The sequence below is a fragment of the Hipposideros armiger genome, unplaced genomic scaffold (assembly GCF_001890085.2).
Source record: "Hipposideros armiger isolate ML-2016 unplaced genomic scaffold, ASM189008v1 scaffold_239, whole genome shotgun sequence".
Taxonomy (NCBI): Eukaryota; Metazoa; Chordata; class Mammalia; order Chiroptera; family Hipposideridae; genus Hipposideros; species Hipposideros armiger.
Window position 1 is genome coordinate 1,628,309 of NW_017731589.1, and position 22,176 is coordinate 1,650,484.

Sequence of the window (22,176 nt, forward strand, 5' to 3'; positions counted from 1 at the left end):
TGTAGAGGGCGCAGGGTCACCGGCCCTCATGTGGGATCCGAACCAGGGCCCTGCTGCTCAGAGCTGGCGTTCCAAGCCAACTCTTAACCAACGCGCCACCTGACAGGCCCTACATTTCAATTTTAAACGCGCTATTCACGTATAATCTTGTGTAAATATCCTTGTATAGTCAAGAATCCTTTGTAATAAAAAACAATACCCTAGTCAGGTGGTCACGTCTTGCTAGAGAGACCGCATCATGGATGGGGAAGAGGCTTGATCACTGCACTGTACACCTGAAGCTGATGTTGTATAATATTGTATGTCATGTCAACTATAAGTGAATATATATATATGGTCATGGGATGTGGAGTATAGTGTGAGAGTGGAGGCAAGAGAATTGTAATAGATATGTATGATATTGGGGGGAAGTGGGGCGGTGGATTCGGGGAGGGGGGTTGTCACTTCGAGGGGTAAAAAGTATAACTATTACACTGTGTTATACAGCTGAAACTAATTCTAAAAAATGTGTATTTCATAATAAAAAAAAAACAATACCCTATATCTGTGGCATAAGTTAGATTTTTCTTGATGAACTTAAATAGACGAATGTGTATTTGGTAATACAGTTAGTATTTTAAGTGAGATGAAGTATATCACCCTGTAAGTGATTACTACACTAATATGGACCTAAACAGGCAGGAGAAGCCACAGAGGTCATCTACTCAGAAGAATAAAGAAGAATAAACTAAGGCATAAAAAAGGAAATTGTCCCCAAATAGCCTTCAGAAAATTCTGAACCATGTTTGAAATGTAAAGACATAAATTATGTAACTACCAATAAATATTTCCTAATCTTGTAAAAGGGATCCTTTAAGAAACTTCAAAATAAATTAATGGAATCTAATAATTTAAAACTCAAGTGCTGTTATTTCTACAAGATCTTGGATTATATGTTCATTTGTTCACTGGAAGAAAAATCACATTTTCATTTCTTATATTTTATTTATATTAGAGAGGGCACTTCAATATTAATTCAAATATCTATCCATTAAATGCAAAAATGTTAATGTAATATTAAAAATGAAAATTAAATGAAAGCAAGGGATTATCGCATTAAGGTTCCCATGGCAACTCTCACTACACTTTTCAGCTTCTGAACTGTAATATGGTCATTTATTACGGGCTCATACAAAATATAATTTTACAAACATTTAAAGATGTATAGGTTAACTCGTGTAAATTCAAGACTTCAGCTGCAATGTAATAGATCAGGCTAAGACTACTCTAAATGTTAACCCATGTTCTTAGACGTACCTACATAAAACAAATGCAAACTCCCTAAATCTGAATGATTTGTTAGCACACACAGGGGCCATACCATCTGCAGTTCCCATCTTGGTTGAAACCTGAACCTCATGTTACTGTCATGCTAACCCAGGTGTGGTTGAGAGCCTCTCTAGTTTAGCAAGAGTTTGAAATTGCAGATTACAAAACTCTGCCAGGTGTAAATTCATTGTTCAAACAAGTGAAAAGTACAAGAACTGAGTTACACAGGAGGCGACCTTGTCACTCTGCTTTTTTCTACAACCATCAGCAGTGTTTAGTAATGCACTGAAAACTCAAACGGGCAAACATCCTTTAACCAAGCAGTATCTCTTTATTTGTGTAAAGGAAAGAACTGGACTAATACAAAGCTGTATGTATGAGAATTTTATATCTATATATCTACATAAAATCTAAGTGTCCAGGGGCCAGCCAAGTGGCGCGTTGGTTAAGAGCTGGCTTGGGACGCCAGAGGGCCCCCATTCGGATCCCACGTATGAGGGCCAGTGACACTGCCCTTTACAACTAAGATGCTGAACAACGGCTCAACCTGGAGCTGGGCTGCTGTGAATTGCCAACGACGGCAGGTGGGTTGCCATGGGCTACCGTGTGTAGCCAGCAGCCAGCGTGAGTGGCCAGCAGCCGCTGTGAGCCGCCGTCCAGAAGCCGGCGACTGATCTGCCTCACCCGGAAAAGAGCACAATGATGGTGCCAACTTGGGCCAGTAAAGCAATGTCCTGCACAACTAGACTGAAGAACAAAAAAGATAGCAACTTGTCTGTTCCCCTTCCCCCAATTCCCCAATAAAGAAAATCTTTAAAAAAAAACCTAAGTGTCCAATAGGGGTGGTTTAAGTAAACTATGGTGTACAGAGCAGTATATGATTAGATTAGATCAGTATATACTGATGTGGAAGGGTGTCCACAGCACATTGTTAAGGAAAGAAAGCAAGTATAAAACAGTATGTACAGTAAGGGGGAAAATAGAACAAAACAAAAAGGTAAAACAGTCTAGAATGATATACTCCAAATGTTAATGGTCGAGATCTCTGGATGGTGAGGTGATGGCTGACTTATTTATTTTTCTCAACCAATATAATTAGAAAATCAAGTATAAGATGTAAATAAAGTTCTGCCTGTTCTTATAGGTGTGAAGATATTTATACTCTCCGCCACTAAAAGCAGGGGTATAAATTGGTATTAACCTTCTTTTGATAACATGAGAAAGTCACAGCAAATCTAGTTCTATAAGTCTATTTAAAAAAAATAAACGTGGAAACTGGAAACCACTTGAATATCAAGAATGGTTAAATAATTACACATCTATAAGAGGGAATACTATGTAGCCATTAAGTAATCACATTGTAGAATATTTCTGTGGGAAAATACTATTGGTATCATGTCAGATCAGGATACTTGTAGCGGCCTCAGAAAAGCCCAACTCAGCTTAAACTATAAAATGTCTGGAAAACCATGGCAGCTGAACACATCATTACCTCTAATTCCTCCCAAAACCTGACTAAAATGACAGAAAAAGCAGGAAACGTACAAACCTATAAAGACAAGGAAAGGCGGAGAGGAGACGAAAGCAACACAATTTTTGAAGCTGGGAAACTGTGGATGGGGCAGGTCTGTGGACCTGGTTGAAGAGATGACATAGGTCCCCAGGCTGGCAGCCCAGAAACAGGCTGACGGACCCACCAGAACTCAGAAGGTGCTCAAGGACTGAGCACATTGGGAAAGTGGAAGAATTTATATGAGAAATGAGAAGAACCCAGGTCCCCTTAAGAAACCAAAACCTACTTGCAGTTTAGAGACTAATGACCCTCCTACGCCCAGACATCAAATATTTACCAACACTGAAGCCAGGGTGCCCCACTCATGTGTGTGTGTGTGTGTGTGTGTGTGTGTGTGTGTGTGTGTGATCATATGATTACTGTAATGAGTTACGAGGCATATTAAAAACGAACCTTAATGAATTGATTAGAACATCCCCAAATCTCATTCTGCTGCCCGCTTGCTTTTCTAATTTTAACGTGTACTTCTGCTTGTTTTTGAACTTTATTTTAAAAAGAATCTTCACATAAAAAATTATAAATGAATGTTCATAGCAGCATTATTCATGATAGCTCCAAACTGGAAACAACCCGAATGTTCATCAGCTCATGAATGAATTTTTAAAAAGTGGTTGATCCCTACAGTGGAATATTATATGGCAATAAAAAAGGGAATGAAGTACTGACACAGGCTGCAATGTGGAGGAATCCTGAAAACATTAGGTTGACTGAAAGAAGCCAGTTTCAAAGGACCAATACATTGTATAATTCCATTTATACCAAATGTCCAAAACGGGCAAATGCACAGAGACAGGAGTAGATTAGTTTGCTAGGGGCTGGGGAGGGAGGTGTATGGGGAGTGAATGCGAATGGGTACAGGGTTTCCTTTGGGGAATGATGAAAATTTTCTAAAATTAAATAGTTGCACAACTCTGAATATACTAATGCCACAAGAGCATATTTTTGATGGGTGAATTTTACAGTGCATGAATTATATCTCAATAAAGCTATCTAAAAAGGTATTATGTTGACTGAATTCTTTGACAATGTATTTTAAGAGAATGCAGCATTGTTTCTAAGATTTATCTGATGTTCATGAGCCTCGCAGGAGTGCCTCCATTTGTAGTGCTGTGGGGGGCTTCACTGCATGAATAGACACCACTTGCTGTTACAAACAATGCCAACGCAGTATATTTATACATCGCCCCTGATGCATGGAAGCAAGAATTTCTCAATTAATATGCCAGATTATAGGTATATGTATGTTTAACTTTACAAAGCAATGCCCATTCGTTGGTTTAACCATACTTCTCAAACTTGATATGAATTTCATTAGTGAGTTCAAACTATTTTGTGTTTTCCACTGTGATATCTTTAATCCATGCTTTATTTTGAAGTTTATTCCTTACTTTTGAAACATATGCAGATTTTCTTTCTTTTTTCTTGTTACTAATTTCGGATTTAATTGTATTGTCACTGGAGAACTGACTCTGTGAGTTCCATCCTTTGAATTTTGTTGACACAGCTTTGTGGCCCAGTAAATGGCCACTAAAAAAATGTTACAAGCATGCTAGGAAATCATGTATTCTGCACCTGATGGGTGGTGGGGTGTTTGTTGATCATGCTGCTCTATCTTCAGTCTCCTTACTAATTTTGTTTCCTTTTTCTACCAATTACTCAGATGTTAAATCTCCAACCACGATTCTGGATTTATCTATTCCTCTTAAGCGTCTATAAACTTTGTACTGAATCCTGGTGCACTGAATTTTTATCTTTACCTTTAGTAAAGATAACTTTCAGCTTAATATCTTTCGTCTGATATTACTATACCTATACCAGCCTACTCTTGTTTGTTTAATGGAGGATCTTTTCATTTCTTTAATATCAAGTTTCCTGTATTTTGTCTAGTAGTCTCTTTAAAATAGCATCTTATCATGTCCTTTCAATTTGTCCTGCTGTATTATTTTTCTAGATTTAAAAAGTCATCTATTTTTCTTCTATTCATTTTAAAGTTATACCCCTTTTTTTCTATTCTTGAGTGGTTATTCTAGAAACCATAAGATGCAACCTCTTTATCGATGTCTAATGTTGATTGATAACTTTCCTTCTCCCAGATCTTAGAACCTTAACTCCACTTACCCACACTCCCAACTCATATGTTCTTGCCACATATTCTATGTCTGTATGAGTTGTGTGTATTTGTGCATGTCTGTTAGGTGTGTGGGTGGGCGGGGGGGTCATTTATCTCTGCAGCTTCTCACTCATAGAGGCTTGTCTTTCTGTGAGTCAAGTTACTTCAGAATGCATTTTGGACAATACATTTTAAAATTCACTTTTAGAAATAATTTGAGGCCCAAGATGATATTACTGTCCTCCAGAGAGAATTTTTGTTTTGGTTGGCACATGGGAGCACTAAACATCTGAGGATACTGTACATAATATACCCATCACTCAGATTGAAGTTACCAATATTTTGCCCTTGTTTCAGCTATCCTCCCCAGTTTCAAAAATTTCTAAATACATCTCAAAAATTATTTTTTAAGGCTTGTGATTGTTTTGAGCCACCCACATAATGAGAGGCCAAGCTGCAGTCAGTGTAAGGGCTGGTTTGTTTCAGTTTCACCCTTAATCCCAGGGGGCCACCATTCAGGGTCCTATGAATATGGGGTATGGTTACTAAGGTTCCCCAACAGTGATGCCAAGAAAAACACAGTTCACTCTCAGCTGCTATGCGTGGATTCTGGACTTCCTTTCCCTTCTGGATCTTTACTGAATAATTCTTCATTGACTGGTCAGCTCTTCGACATTTTAAATGTTTGTATCTTACCCAGTTTTTTGTTTTTACTTTTAGCAGGTGAGTTTGTTTAAATTACATACCCTCTTATACTGGAAGTCCCCCAAAATGACTGTGGGGAGAGTTCAAATTACTGATTCAAGTCTTGTAATGATTATAGTATTTTTCATTTTTCTATGGTTTTTTTAGAGATCATTTTGGTTAAGATGTGCTCATTGTCTCAGCTTTCAAATTTATTGATATAAAGTTAATATTCTAAAAAAAAATCTCTGCTCTATTTAGTTATGTCCTCTTGGTCATTCCTAAAACTGTTTATTTGAGCTCTTTCTCTGATCACTTGGTTTTGTTGTTTCTATTTTGTTTTCTATTTCATTAATTTCTGTGTTTTTTTATGTCCTGTCAGCTTGCTTTTTGAACTTCAGTCATACGTTAGTATTTTCTAATTTCAAATGATTTATTTGACATATTATTTAGAAATTTAAACTGTTTCTAAACTTGGACCTTTTAGCTATCCTTTCAGTTGCTGCTTTCTGACAACTATGTTGATTGTGAAATGATCCGCATGGGGCTGATTCTTTGAAATTTGATGATGTCTTTTCATAGCATGAAATGTTTTCATAAATGTTCCTTTTGTGTTTAAAAGGGTATGCAATCTTATTTTGTACTCAGGGTTCTACATATGTGTATTTGATTAAGTTTGATTTGTGTTCTGACTATAGGTCTTTAACTGATTTTTTTTTTAATTGGGGAATGGTGTTTTTGTTTTGTCTTTTTTTAACTGGGAAACAGTGTGTTTTTCCAGGACCCATCAGCTCCAAGTCAAGTAGTTGTTTCAATCCAGTTGTGGAGGGCCTGGGGATCAAACCGGTAACCTTGGTGTTATGAGTACTGCGCTCTAGCCAACTGAGCTAACCGGCCGCCCTAACTGATTTTTTTTTTTAAAGATTTTATTGGGGAATTGGGGGAGGGGAACAGTGCTGGGGAATCAGGGGAAGGGGAACAGACAAGTTGCTGTCCTTTTGTTCTTCAGTCTAGTTGTGGAGGACGTCGCTTCACTGGCCCGTTAGTATTATCATTGCGCTCTTCCCAGGTGAGGCAGATTGGTCACCAGCCTCTGGATGGCCGCTCACGGCGGCTCTTGGCAGGTCACACCGGCTGCTGGCCACTCACGCTGGCTGCCAGCCACACATGCTAGCTTTTTTGGCAGCCCACTGCAGCCCCGCTGCAGCCCATGCCGTCACTGGCGACTCACGGCAGCCCAGCTCCAGGTCGAGCTGTTGTTCAGCATCTTAGCTGAAGAGGGCAGTGTCACTGGCCCTCATGTGGGATCCGAACTGCAGCCCTGCTGCTCAGAGCTGGCATCCCAAGCCAGCTCTTAACCAACGCACCACTCGGCCGGCCCCCTAACTGATTTTTTTAACTACTTGATCTCCAAGGTATATTAAAATATCTACCGTGATGGTGATGTTGTCAATTTGTCCATGTAGTTCTCTACAGTTTTGCTTTATATTTTTTGAAATTCTCTTACTGAGCACATATAAGCTTAAAGGATGAATCAAACCTTCAATCATTGTGTAGCATCTTTGTTAAAACAGAAAATGTTACTACAAAGTCTACTTACAGCTACGGGAACTTCCTTTCTGTATTTTTCTATCTCTTGGCTCTCAAAATCTCTGTATCTTTGTTTTAGATGCATTTCTTTAAAAAGCATATATAGTGGATTGTTAAAAATTTAGTCTAATGCCCCAAGATTTTTGCAGAAGAGTTCAATCCATTTGCAATTGGAATTATCGCTACCATATTATTAAGTGCTTGTTTGTCCTATCCACTTACTTCTCCTGTGTCTCTATTTGTTCTTTTTCTCCCTCATTTTCCTTTTGTGTCCTCAACATACATTATTGGAACGTGCACCGTTTCTTTTAAAAGCAGCTCTTCAAATTGTCAAGTTCATACTTAAGTCTAAAGTTGGTCCATACATTTCCTCTCCTTCAGAATACAAGGTCATTAGACTAATATCATTTCAATTTCCAGCCTTACATGCATTAGGCTTCCAGGCAATTGGTTATCTAGAATTTTTCCTTTATATTGTGCTTTCCTCCAGCAAATTAGACATTATTGTTTTATGCTATCACTATTTCTTTAAATTTACTCACGTGCTTACTATTATCTTTACTATTACTTCTTACATCTCAGACCTTCTGGGATAATTTTCTTCTTCCTTGAAGTATATCTTTTAGAAGTTCCTTTAGGAGGCAATTTTGGTGATAAATTCTCCATTCTTTTTTCATCTGAAAATATCTTTATTTCACCCTCATTCTTATAGCAGAGTGATCTGAATCAAAAATTTTTAAATGGTATTACTAGTACAGCATTTGATGGCTGAAAGCTGAAAACTTTATATATACAAAGGAAGTAATAAGGTAAGCACTATCTTAATTTTGCACAGCATTTATCAGATGAAGGTGTGAAATATCTTCCATATGCATTTTTCACTAGATTCTCACAATTGTCCTGAGTTTACCTGTAAGAAAAGTATCTTAGCATACCCATTTTTTTTCTTTTTAATAGGAAAATGGGTTAAATTTTCTAAGGTTTGTAATGATTCTCATTATTCTTTTGGTTCCATCCAACACTCCTGGTATCTGCAACCTAGGATATGCTACTTCAATCTCTTTCTTCTTAAGCCTGCTTCTTTCCACAAGTACGTATTAAAATTTCCAGTGTTCAAGAAATCCCATTGGTATAACTTTCAGTTTAAAAGAATTTTTTTTAACCAGGATTCTTAATTCCTTCCAGCATGTCGGATAACAAATCTTTTTAAGATAACTAAGTCTTTGGTCTGACACATTAATATATAATTAATCATTTAAGCTAATATAAAAGTTCATTATTTTTTAATCATGTTCCAGAAGAATAAGTTATAAATCTGTGAATAACAGTCCATTAAATTAACACTTCATTTATACAGAAGAAAAATGGAAAATCCTATCATATTCAAGGCTAGAATCCTGCTAAGAGTTGCTAAGTTTTTCATCTACATCTGTAAAACACAAACACACACACACACACACACACACACACACACACACACACACGTGACCAGAGTGCAAAGCTTAATAGGGACAGTAACTGAATTGTCATATCTTTTCTTAACAGCTAAAAGGAGAAGTACTCTAGAGTAGAGCAAAAGATTCTGAATCTTAATGACCACCCACTCTTATTACGGGGGAAAAAATAAGCATATTCTGGGCCGGCCAAGTGGTGCGTTGGTTAAGAGCTGGCTTGGGACGCCAGAGGGCCCCGGTTCGGATCCCACATATGAGGGCCAGTGACACTGCCCTCCACAGCTAAGATGCTGAACAACAGCTCAACCTGGAGCTGGGCTGCTGTAGGTCGCCGGCCACGGAGTGGGCTGCAGTCCCTTGCTGCAGTGGGTTGCCATGGGCTACCGTGTGTAGCCAGCAGCTAGCGTGAGCGGCCAGCAGCCGCAGTGAGCGGCCGTCCAGAAGCCGGCGACTGATCTGCCTCGCCCGGGAAGAGCACAATGATGGTGCCAACTTGGGCCAGTGAAGCAACGTCCTCCACAACTAGAATGAAGAACAAAAGGACAGCAACTTGTCTGTTCCCTTTCCCCAATTACCCAGCGCTGTTCCCATCCCCCAATTTCCCAATAAAAATCTTAAAAAGAAAAATAAGCATATTCTCCCAAAATACAAATACATATTTACAAATTACTTATGTGTGACATGTTGCACATAACAAAATACACAAAAATATAAATTGAAAAAGGGTGAACTGTCGATAAAATACATAATATTTAAAAATATTTTAAATTGCATTAATGGCAAAATAACATTTATAGAGGGCCTACAGGTGCATGGCTGTGAATGACAGTCATGTGACCCAATGTAATTTAACTTGATTCCCAATCAGACTGCCATCATTTTTAGAAGAGCAAATGATGGACCTAGAAGAGCTGCTAGTCGGATGACTTTTTACTGTCCTCTGACAAGTTGGTTCCCCCTCACCCTGCAACCAAAATAGTTCCTAGACAAGGACTTGTCATTCATTAGGCAGACAATCCCAGGAGGTCCCATAAGAGAGTGGGGAAGCGAGAGGGAAGAGTGGAAGGTAAAGGGCCAGGCTCAATCTGAATGTCAAATATTGGAGTAATTTCACCTTTTCTTGGATTAACATGTATAAATAGTTCTACAACTGTCTTTCTCCACCACAATACATTATCTTCTGTGCCCCTGAGGTGCATGCCCCCATCCGGCCATCACTGGACCAAAGGACATATAGCCTTGCCCAGCTCTCAGCTGAAAATGACCCAACTCATTTCAGGGTATGTCAGGACTCTTCTAAATGGGTAAGAAAATACTAGCAACATGCCGTTCTAATATAGTTTTAGCATTTGTCTATCGCTTAACAAAGAGGTGATGGAAACTTCAAAACTATCTTCGGAGCATTCCTTGAATGGGTATCTCATTTCCCTATGTTTAAAAAATTACACAGAAACCCAACTAATGCAACTCCACCTTGGAATTCAACACAACTAACTCAGATTAAAATGCTCTAACTTCCTATGGTTCTTGGTGTGAAAGGCAGAGGGGTGGGTAGCCGCCTTGCTTTTACCCCTTTCGCACAGATAACCACTCTACAGAAACATTTTCCAAAGTCACAGCTTCCTAAAGGAGTTACATATGAGAAATCAGAAATGCATTTCAACTTTCCTAAACAAATAAGTACTTAACGGAATTCCAGAAATGAGACACAAAGTTATAAAAGTCTATTTTATTTAGGCTGAAATGTGTATATTATTTATTTAGTTTTAAAACAAGCTTAATATACAGTTTAATTGTTAATATCAATTTATCAATCTTCAGTGACCTAGGAACATTCTGAGGTTGTATTGCTTTAGTTTAAGAAATCCATTCTATGTAGAAATACTGTTATGTTAATTCCCTTAGAGTTTAAAACTTAAGAATTGAATCACTTCCACCTATTACAGACTTCTTAAAACTTACATAATATCCCACAAGACTATTTTGATACATATCAACAAAACTCAACCCCACTTTCTCCAATAATAAAACAATGGGTTTTTAAATTGTTACTTTTTAAATGACGCGAAACTAAAGAAAACTGGGTGCTGGTTTTAGACTCGTCTTTGGAGAAAAACATTCTGTGCTTTACCACTTGTTGCCATGCCTTGCACAGATAGGGTCTGTAGTCGACGTGGGTATCCCTCGGATGGCTAAAGGCAGAGCAAGGCCCTTCTGCTGCGTCTGAGGTTTTCTGCATTATACTTTGTGTGGTTGCAAAAAGAACCAAGCGGTATGCAATGACAAGTTTCTCTAAGAGCTGAGAACACTTCTTCAGGGTAGACTCCTGCAAGTTAACGCTTTCTCCTCCATTGGCACGGTCTATCCAGTAAAAAGCCGACAGGCTGTCCACAATCAGAAGGCAGAGAGAGGGGTGACTACAAAACGTAGATTCTAGTGAGTACAGTGTGAGCAGTAGCTGGGTGCTGCTACTGCAGTGGACCAAAAAAAGCCTTTCGAGGCAGCGTTTTATGACTTCTTCACAGCTCTCGGATAGTCTATGCTCGAGAATTGTAACAAGCCGAAGCATATCAAAGTGGTAATCTGTGTCAATAAATACGACTTCTACTTCCAGTCCACCCTCTGATTTTGGCAGTATACAGCGTGCCGTTAAATGATAAAGCATTTCAGTCTTTCCAGTTCCTTCTGGACCATGAAATTCAAGAATATCACCTGTGTAAAATTTAAAAATGGCAGTCAAAATGCAGCAGCACAATAACAGTACGCTACAAGATGAAAAGTCTGCAAAAATGTTTAAGACATTTACTGGAAAGTAAAAGACAATCTAAGTCCATTTGTCAAAAGCAAATACAAACGAACAAGGAACTAAATCATTAAATTTCACCCCTGAGACAGGAGTTAGCTATTAATTAGCATCAAGAAAATTTGAAAAACAGAATGACAAGGCCGAGAGGGGCCTAAAGGGAATCTCCTGGGGATGGGTCCACTTCTACTAGTGACATTAGAGAGTTAAGAATAAAATGTCACAGATCTAGGGCCTTTCGAAGCTCTATTGATAACTATGGTAATACGACGTCTGGTAACTGATTACCCCATATCCATTCTCTCCTTTTTCCTTAAATATAAAGCCCCAATTGGGGAAGGCAACATGACAACTTAAAAATAATGTTTCTCCGTCTCGCTTGCAAAGAGGATTCACCAGTATCTCAGCTGTAGAAAGTGAGACCCACACAGATGTCTGCCAGGATTTCTAGTTTTGCTTTCCTGATGCAGGTGCCACTCTGCTCTGCCACTCCCTTCTCTGGAGGTGAGGTAGCCATCTTGAAACAGTGAGGAGGTAACAGGGGCTCCGAGGAGGGGGCTCTCAGACAGGAGGCACCCAGGACTTTGATCACAATACAGGATCCCAGACCAGTTACGCACAGCCTGCCTCAACACCGCTTTCGATATGAGGAAAACAGCCTCAATCTGGTAAGCCACCAGGCTGGACTTCTGTTCCATGCAGACGCAATAACCCGATTAGGGCTTCTCGACGTTACAGGTGTTATGAGGAGAGCCATTATGAGGAACTGCATTGACTGTGCACTTCTGGGGCAGCTGGAGGCAAGGGCTCTCAGGGCCTGAATGCCAACAGCACCCCTGTGCTGAAAACACCCCCCACGTTTCCAGGTTGCCTTCAATTCTTTGCTGTACAGATCCCTCTTGAAACTCTGTCCAATTAGAATGAGATCAGCATTGTGGATTATTCTCTTAGCATTATAAATCCAAGTCAACTGCTGTGAACTTTGAGGACGCTAAATCTCTTTCTACCTAGCTTCCAATAACTCTCTTTCAGGGAGGATAGCGCAAATTATCATAAATAAAGCACTGGGGAAACTGTCCTGCCTCCAGGGCTTTTCAAACTCTGCTCGAAACAGTGGCCTTCCAATTCTTGCTAAAATTAAAACTCGCTAAAATTGTTGCCCTTTAATTTATGGCTAAACCATATAATTGAACATTGTTAAAATGCAGATTCTTAGGCCCCAAACAAATTTCGTAGACTGAGAATCCAGTTACAGTATTTCCTGTTATTACTAATAAACAATTATATGTTGGAACATTCACAAATAATGTGTAAGAAATCTAGCAAGCTGTCACCATACTATATTTAAGGTAGCATAAATCTTCAGCCAAATTCTTCCACAATCTTACACGCAATTTGCAATTCAAAGTTGACATGAAAAAGATTCTCCTTTGCACCCAGCCTCAAAGAGTGAAACTATTTCCACATCAACAATTGTTCATGGATGCTCTTATTAAAAGTTAACGTAGTGCCTAAAACTATATTCCACCCACATGTTCAGTTTACTCTCTCCTACCTTATTACTGAGGTGCTAAGCTGCCCCCAAGTAAAATCTTTTACTGCCTTATATTATAGGAGAATAAACTACCTGCACTAGAGGAAGAAACGTTAACATAGAACCAATATTAATGGGGGTGAAGGCAAGTTGAAAACACAGCTGTAGCGAGATATATGCGAAAGCGGTTTATAGGACACAATGAAAGGACCATGCAGAAACCTGGCGAGGAAACTAAGCACACGGCACCAGATCTCCCCAGAAAAGCAGGCAGAAGAGGCTGGTCAGCAGCAACTGGCCTTTCTATAGTATTAATACTTGACAAACGGAGAGGAACTCCTTCCCAACAGCACGCTGGGTCCGAAGGCCCACCCTGAGGTGGGAAAGCAAACTTGATCATCTCCCGTGATCCCATCCATCACGCCACATAATTCTGTCTATTTACTTGATGACATTTCCTGATGGCTACTTCAAGGCTGGCACTGGAATACGTGATCCCCAGCACAAAACACGCATCTTTTTAATGCATTTCATCAGATTACTTTCTTCTTAAGAACGCCTTAAGCAACATCTGAAGAATGAAAATGTAAGTCCTGATTAGGGGAGGGTTAGAGGCCCAAAGGGCAAGTTTGGAAAATGGCATTTTGAAAGGAAGCAGGTCTAGTAGGGAGTCACAGGTGAGGGGGTTGGGGCGGGGCTGTGGTTAGCAGAGTCCAGCAGGTGTGAATGCCTGGGTCCCAGGCCTGAAACAAGGGACTAACACAGGAGACGAAGCCAGAATAGAGCAAATGGCCCAGTGCTAGTCCAGCCCCTGCCTGCTGCCCCCACCCAAGTCCTGCCGACACTTCGTTTCTGTCAGGACTTCAGCCCTCTCCCCTGATTCAGAAGGTGAGAGTGGTGATTTAAAAGTTCTACAAAGAGATAGGCTTGGAAGTACCCATAGAAATCAAGTACATAAGCAAAGTAAGGATTTTCAATTCACATAATTCATGTAAATATCCTAACATGAATTTAGTTTTCAAAATGGTATGTTGAGACCTATCTCTAGGAGTCACAAAATAAAAATGTACGGAGCTAATTACCAGTTAGCTCAGGTGGTTAGAGCACAGGCTCATAACACCAAAGTTGCCAGTTTGATCCCCATATGGGCCACTGAGCTGCGTCCTCCACAACTAGATTGAAACTACTATTTGACTTGGTGCTGATAGGTCCTGGGAAAACATACTGTTCCCCAATAAAAATCTTTAAAACAAAAATTTTTTTAATAAAAAATGAAAACGTCCTACAGCCACTAGGATTTAAGATTTAAGACAGTAATAAAGAGGCTGGATACAGAGATCTGGGAGAACGCGGCATGGAAACAGAAGAGAAACTCTTTTAGGTGGGTGGGAGTGAACTTAAAGTTAAGAATGGAAACCAAAAGCTCAATGCTTGGGATACAACTACAGTTAGAGAAGTCAGATAAAACAGAAATGTAATAGAAAAACCAGGAGGAAAAAGGACACAGAGCACAAAATAAGGTTTCAAGAAAACGAAATACTGCTAAATAATACTAAATGCAATGGAAAAGCTCTAACAATGAAAAAATGGCAGGGGAGAGGTAGGGAACAACAGATCACTGAATTGGTCCTGGATAGTGACCTTAGAGTAGTAAATAAAAGTACATTTCATATAAATACTATTTTATGAACCAAACTTCAAAAATGGAGATACCGGAAGACAGACTGAAAAGGCAGTGCAGGAACACTCACTGATTCTTAGAGAACAGCGAAAATGGAGATCAGATGACAGGAAGTCAGCGGCTACAGGGGGAGTTAGAAAAAGGGTACAATGGTTCACGCTCATATAAACCGTAAGGAAATTCAATAGCAGTTTCATGAGGCTGGAGACTCAAATGAAGATAATTTAAGGTAAGAGAAATGTACCATATTCTGAGGTAAAAGGGAAGGGATTTCATAGGGCGATAAAAACACATGATCCCAGTCAGAGGTAACTGTGAGATATTCTCTGGAATTCTCAGGAGAGGAAAACAATGAAAATTTTGCCAAGTATTTTTTGGAGAGAGGGGTGGTGTCCATAAACATCTTTCAGCATAACTCAAAAACACAGGTCCTGAGAGCACTCTCCTACATGGTTTAACAAGGCTTTCTAAGTCCAGACATCAACTAGGAGATAGCTGATGTCCTAACGGATTCTTTACAACCTGGGTTCGGCAGGAATGCAACAGAGGCAAGCTTTAAGGTCAAGTCCTTGGTTTAGAGGTTATTAGGTACACAAAGATACTCTTCTCCTTTTACAGGTTAATAAATAGCAAAACTGGTAAAAAGGTCATTTATAAAAAACTGGGGAAGTAAAATCTGCAAATTACACCGAATATTATCATTAAGGGCTACATTCCCTGCAAATATGCTTAATGGTGAATTGAAATCAGTTTCACTGATTTTTATAAACACTTACTGCCTAATCAGAAGACCAAAAATCATATTCAAATATTATGTTTCATTGAGGGGCACAGTCCTTTTAAGTGTATTTGAAGTCACTAGCTCATGTTTCTGTGAGCTGTTACAAAAAATTGCACCCTGTCCAGTCAAAGTACTGAGTATGGCAACTTGTAGTGGAGAAAAAAAAAAAACCTCTACAGTTTGGCACTTGACAAATTAAACTAAATCAGGAAACCTGGATGATTTGGCTTTGATAATTATTCTCACAAATAGAATACTGTAAGGGGTTTGGGTAACAGATTGCCACAGTGAGTTTATGAATCTAAAGATCCTTCAAAATAAGGAAAAGAAAAAACAGCCATAAAATATATCCTCTTGATACTAACCTACTAATTGTATAACAAATACGTTGAATTTGCAGATTACAATCTTAGTACTGAAGAGGTAATAAATTGTTACATGGTACCGAGTAACTGCTAACCAAAAAAGCATTAAAGGGCCGGCCGAGTGGCGCGATGGTTAAGAGTTGGCTTGGGATGCCAGAGGGCCCCGGTTCGGATCCCACATATGAGGGCCAGTGACACTGCCCTCCGCAGCTAAGATGCTGAACAACAGCTCAACCTGGAGCTGGGCTGCTGTGAGTCGCCAGGGACGGCGTAGGCTGCAGCCCCTGTGGCAGTGGGTTGCCATGGGCTACCGTGTGTAGCCAGCAGCCAGCGTGAGCGGCCAGCAGCCGCAGTGAACGGCCGTCCAGAAGCCGGCGATTGATCTGCCTCGCCAGGGAAGAGCGCAATGATGGTGCCAACTTGGGCCAGTGAAGCAACATCCTCCACAACTAGATTGAAGAACAAAACAACAGCAACTTGTCTGTTCCCCTTCCCCCAATTCCCCAGCATTGTTCCCATCCCAATTCCCCAATAAAAATCTTAAAAAAAAAAAAAAGCATTAAAAACATGTTTACAACAGCCTTAGAAACTCCTATAACCCCTAAATCTCTGATTGTTTCTATCTGAGCTTCTCTATAACTATTTCTGATAAATTACTGTTGTTAAAGTAATCTTTATAATCCCAGTCTTATGCATGCTATTGCTCTAATGAGCACTCATCTAACTAGCTTAACAGGTTTAAGCTCTATGATAGTTTTAAGTAAACTTGGTTCACGACTGAACAAGATGGTGTTTTTAAAATTTCTATAAATGTAATATTCAAATGTATAAGCTGTGCTACAAAACCATGTTTCAAAGTCAGTTTCATAAGGTTCAACTTAATAATATCCTTTCTGACAGAAAAAACAGAAGACAGTTCAATATTTGGTCTAACATGTTTGATCAAAATTTGTCTTTTATTATTGATAGTTTAGAATTTTATTTGCTAATAGATCTGCTCCACAAGAAATAAAGGGAAGCCTCCAGGCTGAATAAAAGGATAGTACACAGTAACTTGAATCCAACTGAGTTAATAAAGAACACAAGTAAATGTAACTACACAACTAAATAGAAGACAGTCTAAATGTGTTTTATATTTGTAACTTTTTTCATCTAAGAAACAACTGCATTAAGTAATAATTTCAATTATAATTTTAAATGTGAACATACAATATATAAATATGTAATTGGTAACAGCACAAAGGGAAGGGGAGAGAATGGAAATATATAGTAGCAAAGTTTTTATAAAATATTAAAATTAAGATGGTATTAATCCAGGGGGTGGTAGATGAGGGTAAACAGGATCAAATATATGGCGATGGAAGGAGAACAGACTCTGGATGGTAAACGTGCAGTGTGATATATAGATGATGTATTACAGAACTGTACACCTGAAACCTATGTAACTTTACTAACAATTGTCACCACAATAAACTTTAATTAAAAAAAAAAAAAAGATAGTGGGCCACCCGAGGGGCGTGTTGGTTAGGAGTTGGCTTGAGATGCCAGCTCTGAGCAGCAGGGCCCCAGTTCGGATTCCACATGCGGGCCAGTGACGCTGCGCCCTCTACAGCTAAGATGGTGAACAACAGCTTCACCTGGAGCAGGGCTGCTGTGAGTCGCCGGCTACGGCGTAGGCTGCAGTGGGGCTGGCTGGCAGCTGGTGTGAGCTTTCGTGAGCTGCCGTGAGCCGCAGTGAGTGGCCGTCCAATGGCCGGTGAGTGACTGCCTTACCCAGGAAGAGCGCAATAATAATACTAACATGGGCCAGTGAAGCGATGTCCTCCACAGCTAGACTGAAGAACAAAAGGACAGTCTGTTCCCCTTCCCCGATTCCCCAACACTGCTCCCCTCCCCCAATTCCCCAATAAAATCTTTTTTTAAAAAAAGATGGTATTAATCCAGACTAAACTGTTATAAATTAAGATGTCAATTGTAATCCTCAGGACAACTAATAGTAAAATAATTATATAAAACAGACAGCAAAATGAGTCATAAACCCTATCTTACTGGTAATTCACTAACTATAAATGGATAAAACAGTCCAAACAAAAGGCAGAGATTGGCAGAATGGAATAAAGAAACATGATCCAACTATAGGCTGTCTACAATGGGCACACTTTACATGCCAAGTTACAAACAGGTTGATAGTAAAAGGACAGAAAAAGATCTACTATGCAAAAGGTAATCAAGCTGAAGTGGCTATCCTATTATTAGACAAAATATACTTTTAGACAAAAATTGTTATTAGAGACAAAGAAGGACGTTTTTGTTTTTTATTGTGGTAAAAGACACAGAACATAAAATTTACCACCTTACTCATTTTTAAGTGTACAGTTCAGAAGTGTTAAGTATATTCACATTATTATGAAACAGATCTCCAGAACTTTTTCATCTTGCAAAACTGAAACTCTGTACCCATTGAACAACTCTCCTTTCCACTCTCTGGAGCCCTTGGTAACCACCATTCTACTTTCTGCTTCTGTGAATGTGACTGCTTTAGATACCTGATATATGTGGAATCATACAGGTCTTTTCCTTGTTGTCACTGGCTTATTTCACATAGCATGTCCTCAGGCTTCATCCATGTTGCAGCATGTGACAGGATTTCCATCCTTTTTAAGGCTGAATTATTATTCCATTTATGTATTTGCCGTATTTTTATCCATTCATCCATCGAACATTTGGGTTGCTTCCATCTCTAAGCTATTGTGAATGGTGCTGCCATGAACATGGGCTTGCAAATCATCTCTCTTCAATATCCTGCTTTCAATTCTTTTGGAAATATACCCAGAAGTAGAATTGTTGGATCATGTGGTAGTTCTATTTTTATTTTTTTTAAGATTTCTATACTGTTTTCCATAGCAGTTGCACCATCTTATAATCCGATTAATAGTGCAAAAGGGTTCCAATTTCTCCACATCTTCACCAACACTTGTTATTTTGTTTTTTTGATAGTAGCCATCCTGATATGTGTGAGGTGACAAAGGACATTTTATAAAGATAAATGAGTCAATTCATCAATAAGATATAATAATAAAAACTTATTTGTGTCAACAATACATGAAGCCCCAAAGTACATGAAGCAAAAAGTGACAGAACCAAAGGGAGAAATAGACAATTCAACAATAGTAGTTGGAGACTTTAATACCCTGATTTCAATAATAGATAGAACTAATCGGAAGATCAACACAGAAACAGAAGACTTGAACAACGCTAAAGCCAACCAGAACTCAGAGACATCAATAAAACACTTGCCCCAACTGTAGCAGAACACATGTTCTTCTTGAGTGCACATGAACATTCTCTAGGACAGACCATATGTTGGGCCATAAAATAAGCCTCAATAATTTAAAAAGATTGAAATCATAGGCGTTCTCAGGTCAAAAAAGAATGAAAACAGAAATCAATAACAACAAGAAAAGCAGTAAATCTTTTTTTTTTTTTAGCTGAGCCATCTGCCATCTGTTGGCAGCTCAGCGGCAGCGCAGCTCGGGCCGGGAATCGAACCAGAGAACCTGTTGCTCAGAGCTCGCACTCCTGAGCGAGCTCTTAACCAACTGAACCACTCGGCTGGCCCCCCAGTAAATCTTCTTGACCTTGGATTGGGTGATGTCTTCTTAATTATACAAAAAGCATAAACAACAAGAGAAAAAAAATAGATAAATTGGACTTGATCAAAATTAATAACATTGTGCTTCAATGGACACCATCAAGATAGTGAAAAGACAGCCCACAAACTAGTAGAAAATATTTGCAAAGCATATATTTGATAAGGGACTTGTATCTAGAATATATGAAGGGCTCTTACAACTCTATAATAAAAAGACAACCCAATTTCTAAAATGGGCAAAAGATCTGACATTTGTCTAAATTACACATACAAATGGCCAATAAGCACATGCAAAGATGTTTAACATCACTAGCCACCAGGGAAATGAAACCGAAAACCACAGTGAGACATCACTTCATACTCACTAGGACAACTTAATCAAAAAGGACAACAGCATTTGTTTGTGCAATGTGGGGTGACCGGAACCATCACACATTTCACTGCTGGGGGCACGTAACATGAGCAGCTGGCTCCGGAAAACAGTCTGGCAGGTCCACAAAAGGTTAAACAGAATTACCACACAACCTCGCAGTCCTTCTGGTAGCTATTACCCTAGAGGATAGAAAACACATATCCAGAGAAACTTGGACGCAAATAATCACAGCATTATTCATAACCGCCCCAAAGTAAAAACCACTGAAATGTCCATCAGCTGATGAATGGATTAACACAAGGTGGTATACCTACACAAGAGAATATTACTCAACAATAGAAAGGAATGAACTTACGTATGCTACAATATGATGAACCTTGAAAAGATTATGCGAAGTAAAAGCAGCCAGTCATAGAAGACCGCGTTGCTACCTGAGTCCAATTATATGAAATGTCCAGAAAAGGCCAATCAACAAAGTTAGAAGGTAGATTAGCAGTTGCCTAGGGCTGAGGTCTGTGGAAAGAAATGGGAGTGACGACAAATGGGCATGAGCTTCTCTGGAGTGATGACAATGTTCTAAGTCAATGGGGGTGATGGCTGCATAACTGTGAGTGCTAAAAATCATTGACTTGTACACTTAAATGGGTGAATGACATCTCTATAGAACTGTTACATTAAAAAAGAAAAAAAAACAGCCTAAGCACACTACCTTCTTTGTAAATTTAATAAACAAATAGGTATGCATTTTCCCTACTGTAGAAATATTAACAGAACAAACGGCACCTAAGGACTTTCCTGTGATTCTCAAACTTTTAAAGAACAACAACAAAAAAGCAAAATTCCCACAAATATTATGTTGGGATCAAAGAGGTCAATGTTTATTCTGAAGGTTTACCGCCAAACTTCACGTCATCTGACGTAGACAAGGGAGGCTTAAAACTGTTGTCAGGATCTGCTTCTCAGTATAATTTTACAGTTGAACCACATAGCCTCTTGCTAGGAGTGTGTGACTATACGTGAAAAAACGCTTGCTTTACAAAACTCAATGTAGGACTGTATTCGGTTTGATTGCGTTTTTACCATGCAGGGGCGATTCTTCATCAGCAAACAGATGCGGTTCTATTTCTTTCAAGGAACTTCTACCTTCAAGTCGGGCAAGGAGCTTCAAAAGGAAAAAAAGAGAGAGAAGGAAATGTCATTATCTATAATGATAAAATCCTAGAAATCTACATTCATACAATTTTCCAAAAGTCTATAAAAAAGACTTTTCATAATTTCTCCAAGGATTTGGAGGAAATGATGAAATAGGAAATATAATTTAGGAGAAAGGCTGTACTCGTGTCTTCAGGGAAGCTTTCTTTTTTTGTTTACATACCAAACACTGATGGCATAAAGTGAGTTCTGCCCTCAAAGGAGCTGATGGTGTAATCTGGGATATAGGACCAACTGCTAATTGCAAAGTATTTACCTTCCTTATGCGTTATAATTACCTTTCTCACTATACTTATTAAACCTGTTACACAGGTATCAGCTTTTAAATGCTGGCCCATTTATAACGTCAGCTACGTATCTAGTAGGGGGATGGGACAACGGAGAAACGTAGAGAAACGCTTCCTTGAGGAGCTCCTACCTGGACTGGTTAGGTAAACGGGGCATAGACCCCACATCGGCCAGGTGGGATAACATCAGCCAGGGTGCAGAGGTAGGTTATCAATGGCACCATGTGTAGGTAAACTATAAGCAGGCTTGCATTGCTAGAGCTTGTAGCGGGAAACCGGCAGAAGTCGATGACAGAAGGTCTCAGACGCCATGTGTGGGAGCCTGCTCTCCAGCTTATAGACAAGAGCAAGGGGGTTTTAAGCTATGCAGTGAGAAGCGGTCTAGACAGTTCAGATGTGACAACTGGGACTCCGGAGCCAGACCCGCAAGGTCAGTTTTCTGGGCCCCAGGTTCTCATCAGTAAAGTCAGGCTAACAAAGAGTATCTTCCTCACAAGGGTGCTGAGGGTGCCATATGTGGAGAGTGCTTAGGACGATGTAATATGAGCTATTATTACCGGAATTTCACATAGATCATCTTGGGGGCTAGCAGAGGCCGATCTGAGAGGACAACCAGACACGGAGAGAAGGCTGGAGCCTGTCAAGGAATCTGGGGGGAGAGCCTGCACCCAGTCGGAGGTTAGGACGACAGCAGGCCAAGCTCGGTGACTGACTCAAATGTCAGGGAGGGAAACACAATCAAAGCTGACTCTTGGGCCGGCCGAGTGGC

General features: G+C 39.5%; 1 protein-coding gene across 2 annotated transcripts in view; it reads right to left on the reverse strand.

Annotated features, from left to right (window-relative positions):
* Positions 1 to 10,433: 10,433 nt before the first annotated feature.
* The window catches only part of XRCC2 (X-ray repair cross complementing 2), a 30,227-nt gene continuing 18,484 nt past the window's right edge, over positions 10,434 to 22,176 (reverse strand). For both annotated transcript variants that reach the window (XM_019655438.1, XM_019655437.1), the window contains exons 2-3: positions 20,989 to 21,070; positions 10,434 to 11,431 (exon numbers count right to left, since the gene is read on the reverse strand). In XM_019655438.1, the coding sequence (XP_019510983.1) occupies positions 10,713 to 11,431; positions 20,989 to 21,070 (801 nt within the window). In that variant the 3' untranslated portion in view covers positions 10,434 to 10,712. The remainder of the gene's footprint in view (positions 11,432 to 20,988; positions 21,071 to 22,176) is intronic.